The following is a 10,095-nucleotide window of genomic DNA, read 5'->3' as shown; positions in this document are numbered from 1 at the left end:
TGAGCGTGCCTCCGGCTATCTCCGTAAGCATTTTTGTTACCTTTTCCCCCAAGGAATCATATAACAGCATCTGCTTTTGCATAAGCTCCTTTTTAGTTCCCTACAATCCATATCCCATCTCCTCAAATGCTCTTTCTTATGTTTATTTAGGGGTTCGAAATAGTTGGTTCTGGTTAAAACCGATTGCTCGTAACCGACTCATTTTTGGGATCTGCAGACTGTAATCATGTCTTTGATGGGCTTCGCTCTGTTCATGATTTGGGCAAACCAAACGGAATGATGGCAGGATGATGAGGTCATGTGTCAATCCATTGGTATTTGATGCATAAACTTTTTCTTCGATGGGAAGTTGAATTAATCGGATCGATGGAGTGCAGTCTGCTGAAAATGGAATGAAATCATTGTACGGCTTCTTTACTGACAAGTGGATGTAATCAGAACCTTGGGTAAATTACGCGTTTAGTACTTAAGGTTTCACTTTTGGTATGTTTTAACACCTGCAGTTTACAAAATCATACCTAATTTTCTCTACTGTTGTGCTGAGTGATGACTTCAGTAAATTTGGCATACCAAGTAAAGGAGCTGAGCTAATTACATCAGTGCAAGTGTTGATGCTGTCATAAGTTTTAAACCACACCCTCATCTGAACCTAATCTTCTTCGGAACTACTCCAACTATTTAACTTACTTTTCTGAATCTAATGTATGCCAAAAATAATAGACTCCCCATAAAATACTTAAAAATGAGTCTCTGGAAAGTAAATCTGGCCAACTAAAGAAATCACTGCCAAAATCTCCAACGATGGTGAACGTGACCCTCCTCTGCTCTCCTAAACCCATTTTCAAACAGATCCATACTATTCCAACTCTTCGTCACTCCGAAATTCCTCAGAAAACCAGGCCACGGACCCGAAAGCTGTCAACTGCGGGCTTAGTTTTGAACCCGAAACCAACGATTGGAATAGTCGGGTCAGCTCTGGCCTTGGCTCTTGCGGGTTCCGCTTCGGCCTCCGAGTTACCGCCGTTGTTGCTGGGCACTTCTTTGCAGCTCAGTGAACTCGCCAATGCCTTGTCTCTGCCCACTTGGGTCATACACGTCTCCAGTGTTGTTGAATGGTGAGGATATTTTGTTCTCTTTAACTTCGGATATTTGGTTTCATCTTCATGTGTTTTATTTTCATGGTTTTTTTTAATTAATATGGAGTGAGTATAAGGCCGTATTGTCCAAAGATAAATGTCAATCTTTTGACATTGAACCCTCATACCCTCTTGACATCCATGGTGCTTGAATTCAAGTCCTCAACTAATAACAACACTTCTTTTACCACTGAATGGGTATTCAGTGAAACAAATTAAGAAGCGAAACATCATTGTTAATATTTCCTTCCAAGGATGTCACTTGATAAAAACTGTTATGATTCCCTTTGTATCCTCTGAATTGAAATCATCGTTCTCTTTGTGGCTTGATGAGGATGCTAATGAGATTGTCTTGACAAAAGGATAACAGCAATGGCTTTGGTGTGGCAATATGGAGAGAAATCTGGGTTTGAATCGTGGAAGGGTCTTTCTTGGGGTATGGTGAGTTTTTCATCTTAATCTTGTAAGTTCTGTTAGTGATACTTCCTTACAGTCTATCATCGTCTAGATAAAGATAAGTATTTTAACTGATGCATGAATTGTCATGGAACCATTTTTTTGGGTGTCATCTTCAAGGGAAAAACACATTTTTAGACTGGAATTGATCACTCAAACCTGAATGTGTAGAGTACCAACTTCTTGCTGATAGATCTATCCCCTGAATTCATTATGTTTCCATTTTAACTCAAAAATAAGGATTTTGCTCCTGAGCTCTTATATCTATTAGTAGTTAAAGTTTGTGCAATGATATTATTCTATAGCTTTTCCGTTCCTTGCTCTTGTTGGGAAATCCTTCCAACAGATTCATTTATCTATTTATACAACTCAGTGTGATAGGTTTTAATGATATGTTCTATCAAGCATCTATAGGTTAAGTTTCTACTTTTGCCTGATTTAATTATTGTGTTTTAGGTACCTTTACTTGGTGGAGCATTTTGTGCATGTACATGGCATTTCTTTTACAATTCCGAATCTCTTGAGGTAAGAACTGACAAGTTACTCTGCTTTCTTATCCTTCTTTATGGAAGAATGCAAAGACTAGTTTGAATTAGTTGAGATACTATGATGAATTGATAAAGAAACACTACAATGATGGATTTAGCTTATATTGAATCACAGACGAGTGTCGGTTTTGTAGTTTTTGCTCCTGTATGTTCTCAATGCTTTTCATAATGAAAGCGGTTAGCCTTATGTATTTAGGGTTGTAAATGAGACGAGACAGATCGCGAGCTATTCGAGATCGATTTGGTCAAAGCTTAGTCAATACTCAAATCAAATGGACTCGACTCGAGATCGAACTCGACTCGAAAAGCTCAAGAACTACACGAAAATATAATATAATTAACTTCTATATATTATTTTTTGAAAAATATATAATATAAGACTTTTATGTACTTAAGGCTCGGGTTCGAGTCGAGCTTCAGATTTTTGGAGTGGAGTTTTAAAATTTTAAGCTCGCGAGCTTTCGAATCAAGTGGAGCTTGACAATTTTAAGCTCACGAGTTATCGAGTCTAGTAGAGCTTGGTCTAAAAGTTTTCGAGTCGAGCTCGTGTACTGTCCTATGTATGCTTACAAATAGACAAACTTCAGAAAATTTTATATTCAGAATTGTGAATGCAACAATTGAGCACCAAAAATTTAATGTATAACACTAGTGCAACCGAAACTATAATGTTTGATAAACAAAATGACTGAAAATAGAGCTTGAACTTCGGGGTTAATAATTGGATTTTTCTAGCAAGAAATAAGACCTAGAAATATGTTCAGTAGTTTCAATATGCATATTCTGATAATTACCATGAACTAGTATTAGTATCCATAAAAGTCATATTATTCATGTTATGGATGTGCTTTTGCTATGCATTCGTAAATGTTTTGCCTAAAAGTATTTGCATAAGATGATCATACTCCAGCTCACTGACAATTAGACTGCTTTGCTGATGAGTGATGATTAATATTTGTAGCCTATGTGCTTGTGCGTTTGATGTGAATAGGATGAGTCTAGAAACAAAACGTCTTAAACCACTCTGTTCTGGCAATAAATTGCAGGTATTGGTTGCTCTCCAGGCTGCGTTGACAGTAATAGGTAACGCCACTATGTGTTTAGCTGCATTTCGTATCTGCAAATCATCAGATAAACGTTCCCAGAAGCTATGAAGTTTCCAAATCTATGATCCATTGAATGTGCCCAAAGGAATATTCAATATTCCACTTCTGTGTGCCATCCTTCTATAGGAAAGCTCAATTAGGTCAAGTGCCACTTGAAAGCTACAACAATAGACCTTTTGCAGAAAAGAGTTAGAAAGATGGAAGCTTCCCCATTGGTGACAAAATCAGATTTTATCAAGGGAAAATGCTATCTGGGAATGGCTATAAACAGCCTGAGAATAAAATGTTATCATGTTTTGAGCTGTATCTATAATGAAAAACCTCTCCCTTGTTGCGCCTGGTCAGTTTGTTAACCAATTGGTTTGACTTGAGCCTCTCTTCTGGGATTTAAATTATAGTTTCTTGAAAAATCTTTTACTCCATTAACATGTGACAGCTATTGTCAATATCTGTTTCTTGTTCTCTGAGCAACTTATCATTTTCTATGATTTTCTTGTTGAACAATATCATAGATTTGTTTGAAGTGTGTTAAATTGCAATCATGAGTTCTTGAGTAATAAAGTAAAGGTAAACAACATCTGTCGTTAAAAAATTAACAAAACTATTAACGTGATAATTTTTTCATGATGATGTGTCATTACACATATCAGCATTATTTTTAATTTTTTTAACGATGACCAAAATAAAACAAAAATTTAAAGTTAGTGATGATTATAAGTGATGATTATGAAAAATAAATAATTATGACAACAAAGTGAGAAAAAGATGCAGATTACAGCCTAATTAAGAAAACGTTGAAATTCCATCATTTATCTTTAATCAGGAGTTGAACAAAACATCAAGCTACAAAATCCCATGTTGCTAACATACATCCATCATCAAAGAAAGACAAGGGTGAAAATTTTAGAGAGACTAAAAGGGATCAAGGATGAAAATAATTAAGTATTTCTTAAGCTTCACCATCAATGTTTTTTGTTGCAGAAGAAGCAAAAGGGTGGTCGGAAAACGATTCGAATGAACTTCTTCTGGTACTCGGACATTAAAGCTTTCTTGATGAAGAAGATTGACTTTCTTCCTCAACTTCTCATTCTCTTCAATAATGCTTTGGTTCTCCAGGTACAGCTTCAAGTTCATTAGTTCCATGTCTTTCTCCACATTTTCTTCCCACTTTTTCCTAAACATATTTTGCTAAATTAGAACCATCAAAGCATATTCATGCATATACAAAAAAAAAAAACACGTGAAAAGTAGTAGATGAAAAAAAATAAAACATACATATGCATGTCTACCTGGAAAGCCTGCAAATTTGAACCTTGGATTGTTTTGATTTATGCCTTCTCTTAGAAGAAGCAAAGGTGGGATGAGGAGGGCATGGGCTCCAAGCCATGTTGCACATCTTGTTATGGTTTATTTAATTTCTACTAAACTTTAGAAAAAATGATCATCAAATGAATGAAAAAGTAGTTAAAATATTGAAAGTGAAGGGGGAAGAGAAAAAGAAGAGGGGTGTAAGCTCCTATAAATGATGTTTGGTGTAGTGAATAATTTTCGACATGTTATATAGGCAGCTGGCTGTGGCTATGCAATAATTATGAGAGAAAGGGAGAATAAAAAGAGCAAGAGATTGGATTTCTCTTCCGTTGTAATGATGGCTTGGTGAACCCATGATTGCTAAGGTAAGCAAACCCCAAAATGTTTGATGACAATAAAAAAAAACTACATGGAAGGTTCTATGCTTCTAGGAGGCCCCTTTTCCATTTCCTATCAACAAATGTAGAATTTTATATTAAAATACGATTTATTTTTAAATTTTATAAGAAAATAAAAAATAAAGTATTAAAAAAATATTTAAAGTATATGATAATTGGGTTAAGGCATAGCTCAACTTGGTGCCATGCACGATCTCCGTGTTTGGCTTCTTGATACCGATCCTACTGCTTTTTCCAAAACCACTCAATCCATCTCTTCTTCCCTTTAACGTTTTGTCTCCAAAGGACAACTCTCCCAGGCTGCTCGTGCAGAAGCCTTGAAACGTATTGAACGTACTTTATATATAGAAGATCTACAGTTGGTTGATTTCATTATCGAAGCAATTGTAGAATCAAAAGACGTGAAGGAAAAGCTGCTTATCAAACTTGATAAGATTGCTAAGAGTTCAACCATTTTAGCATCTAATACAAGTTCCATCTCCATGACTCGACACATCAGATGAAACATGTCATACGACAAAAGTGTTGGCGGAGAGGTTTCGCAAGACGGTAATCTACTCTCGGGATTATTCGGGCTTCATCGTGAACTGAATCCTCATGCCAATGATAAATGAAGCATTCTTCACACTTTATATTGGGGTGACCTGAACCCGAAAGAAGTAAAAGGACCGAGATTAGAAGAAAAAAGATGGAAAGAACCAGAATAAGGAGATGAGCTTACCCATTCGGCCGAGGCATATTTATGGCGATCAGAGCCTCCCTTCAACGACGTGGTAGTATCAATGAACTATTTTCCAGTCAAAATTTCAAACCGATGTCTTTAAACTGAGAAGAAGATCAAGTTTCACTACGACTAAGCAACAAGAAGTCACATGCCGATTCAAATTCCGAACTACATTTTCAATTTCAAAACGAAGAATATCATGTTCAAAGACAACTCCGGAGTTACCCACAACATGACTCAACAACATGGAGTCGTTCTTTTTTATTTTCTGAATCTCAACTCCACAGTAGAGGGTAGTTGACAAGAATTCAACGACAACCTTGAGTTGGATTACAAGCTCAGGAGTCAACAACTCTCACAGGAGTAGGCTTGTTTACAAGCCCATGTGCACCGAATGAAAATTTGTGTCATTTTATCTTTGTCCTATTTTTCGTTCCACGAAAAATAAAATAGAAAGGCAGTTGTAGACACTAATTTTTCGTCGTCAATATCTTAACCCACATCCCCGATAAATTCGGCCATAACCAAGTCAAACTCTCAACAAACCAGTAATTTCAGTCTAAATAGGACTCTAAATCGAACCTAAAAATAGGCTTTTAGAGTACTATAAATAAGCGAGGAAATCATACGAAATGGGGGGACATGCACAAATGAAAAACACAAAAGGGGAAAAACAAAGAGTTTAGCGGTGATGGGCAGTGGAAAAATGAGTTCATGCATAGCTCAACTTGGTGCCATGCACGGTCTCCTTGTTTGGCTTCTTGATACTGATCCTGTTGCTCTTTCCAAAGCCACTCAATCCATCTCTTCTTCCCTTTAACGTTTTGTCTCCAAAGGACAACTCTCCCAGGCTGCTCGTGCATAAGCCTTGAAACGTATTGAATGTACTTCAGATATAGAAGACCTACAATCAGCTGATTTCATTTTCGAAGCAATTGTAGAATCAGAAGACGTGAAGGAAAAGTTTATCGAACTTGATAAGATTGCTAAGAGTTCAACCATTTTAGAATCTAATACAAGTTCCATCTCCATGACTCGACACATCAGATGAAACATTTCATGCGACAAAAGCGTTGGCAGAGAGGTTTCGCAAGACGATAATCTGCTCTCGGTATTATTCGGGGTTCATCGTGAACTGAGTCCTCATGCCAATGATAAATGAAGCATTTTCAAACTTTATATTGGGGTGACCCGAAACTGAAAGAAGTAAAAGGACCGAGATTAGAAGAAAAAAGATTAAAAGATCCAGAATAAGGAGATGGGCTTACCCATTTGGTCGAGGCATATTTCCGGCAATAGGAGGCTCCCTTCAACGATCTGAACGGTGAAATAAGAGAACGAAGAGCCACAAATAACATACTGAAAAATTAAGGCGAACCAACGGTGAACAGTGACAGATCGGAGCAAGGAAGATCGAACGATTTTGGCCCTTTTGTGACAATCCGAGCGGTCAAGCAGTAGATGAGGATGCGAGGATAAACATACTCCGACCGCGGCTCGATCCAATGGTTCAATCTCAGGTAATCGAAGGCAAAAGGACTGAAAATTCCTTTTTTCTCTTATGCTTGAAGTTTGAAAGAAATGACGCTATTCAAGTCGAATATTAGAAAAAAAATAACTTCTAAAATATGTTATATGTGAAATTCATGGGTTTTAAAAGACCTTGATTCCTTTGTTTCATGTCACCCGCGTGTGTATGGGGTTATAAAGTGTTATTCCTTGGTTCAATCATTTTATCTTTGAATATCATTCATTTTGATCTTTTAAAGGTTTAGTTATTCATTTTTTTTTCTTTTTAATTTAAGCATTTTTTTTATTTTTGTTATTAATTTTTTCTTTTAATTTTCTTATTTTTTTTATTTTCCCTTTTTTATTATTTCTCATTATTATTTAATCATCTCTTTTAATAATAATAATAATTATTATTATTATTTATTCATCTTTTTCAAAACCTTTTTTCCTTTTATTTTAATATCTTTAATTTTTTTCAATTGAACATTATTTTTGTCTTTTTCAGTAATTTCATTTGATAAAAGGTAAGTAATTCAAATCGGGTTTTTAAATTTCTATTTAAATTTTAATTTTCGAAATTAAAGACAACCGAAAAATTAATTGGTATCGAATGGCAGTACAAGGGATCTAATCCTTATTTGACTGTAATCGACTCCCGAACCCGACACATTTCTAACAAAACACATATTAAGTAAAATGATGTCCGATCTATCTAAATATTTTTAAAATGATATGAGACGACTCTAACCCAATTATTCACGTCAAAATTTAATTATGGGTCCAACAGAAAAACGACTGCGAAAATCACATCAACCGGGTCCTTGAAAATGTATGAAAATGACACCTCCATTAGTGTATGCTTCTGCTCCTACTTTACCATATATTAGTCTTTTCAGTCCTCATCATTTCATTTGGTGAAAAGGACCAGATTCTTAGATGGCATTTAAGTTCAGCTTTTGTTATTTAATTTAGGTGGGGGTAAATATGGATGGGAAACTTTGGTTAATGGACATATCAGATACACTATTGTTTCTCCTTTTACCACGACAGCTAAACTTAGTGATGAAAATGAGAAAAAAAAATAAAAGATGTGTCGGAAATAGAATAGTCAACATTATAATGAATATATAGATGGATAAATAGATTATTCCATGTAATTTTCTTTCGTTATCCTTCTTCCTCTTCAAGCGTGTGTTAGATTCTCCTACGTTTTGGTGGAAGAGAATCCTAAAAAGAACAATTATCGGTAAGGAAAAATTGAGTACGTGTTAGATTTTTTTATTAAATTTATAATTTATATATTTTATAAATATAATTATTTAAAGAGAAAGATAATATTTTTATCACTTAGCTATTTAATGAGTTCTTATAATTAAAATTTAAATCAATTTGAGAGGGTTTATTAAATGTTAATATAAATGAAAATGTCTCATCAAGTTATAAATATATATTTAAATTTTAAAATTAAAGGACAATTTTAACGTGACAACTTTAAAATTTCTTAAACACCCATCCTCGAAAGGATCGGCCCCACACCAGTAACCGTCGGATGAGTGACCGTTCGATTTATTCCGATGGACGGCTGGTATTAAGTAGGAATTTTTAACGTGTTAATTTAGGTTATGGATTGGAATATTATGATTTAACTGTTCAAGCTTCTAAGTTCCTTACTTGTCGGCCCGGCGTTTGATAAAGCTACGCAATCTTTTACATGTTAGATTTATAATTAATCAGTTATATGATATTTTTGCTGCTGTTAGATGTTGAATTTATTTTGGTGTAATTTTTCTACAGTCATTCACCAACGGTTAATAAGCATGTGAAGAGAGGATAAATAATGTGTTTGTTAAATATTTTGTAATGCAAAAGATAATCAAATGAAAGTTTTGACTTGATAGTTAGGTGATGGGATTTAAAGTATTTAGTGGTTTAATTCCTCACAAAAGCATGTTTTGTTTGGTTTAAATTTAAACCAATATAGTGTTAACATGTGTCATCATCTTATTGGACAGAAAATATTAAAAAAAATATATAAATATTAAGAATAATATTTAAATTTTATTTAAAAATATGATGTGGTAGTGCCACATCATCATCTATCATGATCTGGACACACCACATCAGCACCTAGGTCCACGTGTTCTTGTTTGGTCAGTACCATGCGTTGACCTTTAGTTGACTAACGGTTTCCATCTAACGAAAGTTCTTTTTGAACCATAATGAAACGTTTGAGGATCAAATTTTCCAGAAAAACAATACAGGTAATTTGATAATACTATCAAACGTTTGGGGTATTTGTTTGCATTATGTCTTATTCCTTAATGTTCAATTATACCAATTTGACTTTATTCTAAAATTCGATACAAAATTTACACCTTTTGTGAAGGCCAATGGCTAAATTTGTTATTTTTAGAATAAGGACTAAATTGACAGAAATATTTGTTTTTCTTTTCTTTTCCATAATTCAACACAAATGAAAATTAAAACAAAAATTACAGGGATGTCAAGAGCATACTAAATTTTTGGCAAAGAAATAACAAACTAATTTCAATAGAAGAAATGCAAGTTTTTTTTCACTTGTTAAATTAGAAACGGAAAAGGCTGCGCAAGTTGAAATAATGCCAATGCCCAATGCACAGCAGCAGTTTGAGAAGCAACTGTTCGAGTTAAGAAAGCTGCCGTCTCCGATTAATCTTCCATATCATCTAATGTTGACCAGATCGTCCTATCAAATACATATAAAAGTTCCCATGTTAGCAGCTACAGAGACGTCTAGAGGCAGAACCCAGTGTATTGACGAAAACAACAAATTGACAGAACATGGAGAAAAAGAGAACTTAATAGCAATACACTGCTTTTCATTTCCCAGGAGAGCAATTTTCAGATGCTCGCATCCACGATTGA

The 10,095-nt window shown here is 34.8% G+C and overlaps 2 protein-coding genes and 2 pseudogenes across 2 annotated transcripts; 3 read left to right on the top strand and 1 right to left on the bottom strand.

Annotated features, from left to right (window-relative positions):
• The first annotated feature begins 716 nt into the window (after positions 1–716).
• On the top strand, positions 717–3,692 carry LOC120114381 (ycf49-like protein). Its single transcript, XM_039135320.1, has 4 exons — positions 717–1,115; positions 1,499–1,577; positions 2,049–2,117; positions 3,187–3,692. The coding sequence occupies exons 1-4, from the start codon at positions 802–804 to the stop codon at positions 3,292–3,294; spliced, it is 570 nt and encodes a 189-aa protein (XP_038991251.1). The 5' UTR covers positions 717–801; the 3' UTR covers positions 3,295–3,692.
• A 466-nt stretch (positions 3,693–4,158) lies between these two features.
• LOC120114447 (protein LITTLE ZIPPER 2-like) lies at positions 4,159–4,724 on the bottom strand. Its single transcript, XM_039135365.1, has 2 exons — positions 4,536–4,724; positions 4,159–4,420 (listed from the first exon to the last, which is right to left on the bottom strand). Exons 1-2 carry the CDS (start codon positions 4,640–4,642, stop codon positions 4,159–4,161), a joined length of 369 nt encoding a protein of 122 aa, XP_038991296.1. The 5' UTR covers positions 4,643–4,724.
• A 392-nt stretch (positions 4,725–5,116) lies between these two features.
• LOC120114446 lies at positions 5,117–5,603 on the top strand (annotated as a pseudogene).
• Positions 5,604–6,334: 731 nt separating this feature from the next.
• LOC120114341 lies at positions 6,335–7,259 on the top strand (annotated as a pseudogene).
• The last annotated feature ends 2,836 nt before the right edge of the window (positions 7,260–10,095 follow it).

The sequence above is a fragment of the Hibiscus syriacus genome, unplaced genomic scaffold, assembly GCF_006381635.1.
Source record: "Hibiscus syriacus cultivar Baekdansim isolate YM2019G1 unplaced genomic scaffold, ASM638163v2 tig00110223_pilon, whole genome shotgun sequence".
Classification (NCBI taxonomy): Eukaryota; Viridiplantae; Streptophyta; class Magnoliopsida; order Malvales; family Malvaceae; genus Hibiscus; species Hibiscus syriacus.
The sequence above is the reverse complement of the archived record's forward strand: the minus strand, read 5'-3'. Positions and strand labels throughout refer to the sequence as shown.

Coding starts and splice junctions, on each gene's coding strand:
- LOC120114381 (XM_039135320.1), top strand. CDS start 802: ATGGTGAACGTGACCCTCCTCTGCTCTCCTAAACCCATTTTCAAACAG. Junction 1,116..1,498: donor GTCTCCAGTGTTGTTGAATG/GTGAGGATATTT, acceptor TCTTGACAAAAG/GATAACAGCAATGGCTTTGG. Junction 1,578..2,048: donor AGGGTCTTTCTTGGGGTATG/GTGAGTTTTTCA, acceptor ATTGTGTTTTAG/GTACCTTTACTTGGTGGAGC.
- LOC120114447 (XM_039135365.1), bottom strand. CDS start 4,642: ATGTGCAACATGGCTTGGAGCCCATGCCCTCCTCATCCCACCTTTGCT. Junction 4,421..4,535: donor CAAATTTGCAGGCTTTCCAG/GTAGACATGCAT, acceptor AAATATGTTTAG/GAAAAAGTGGGAAGAAAATG.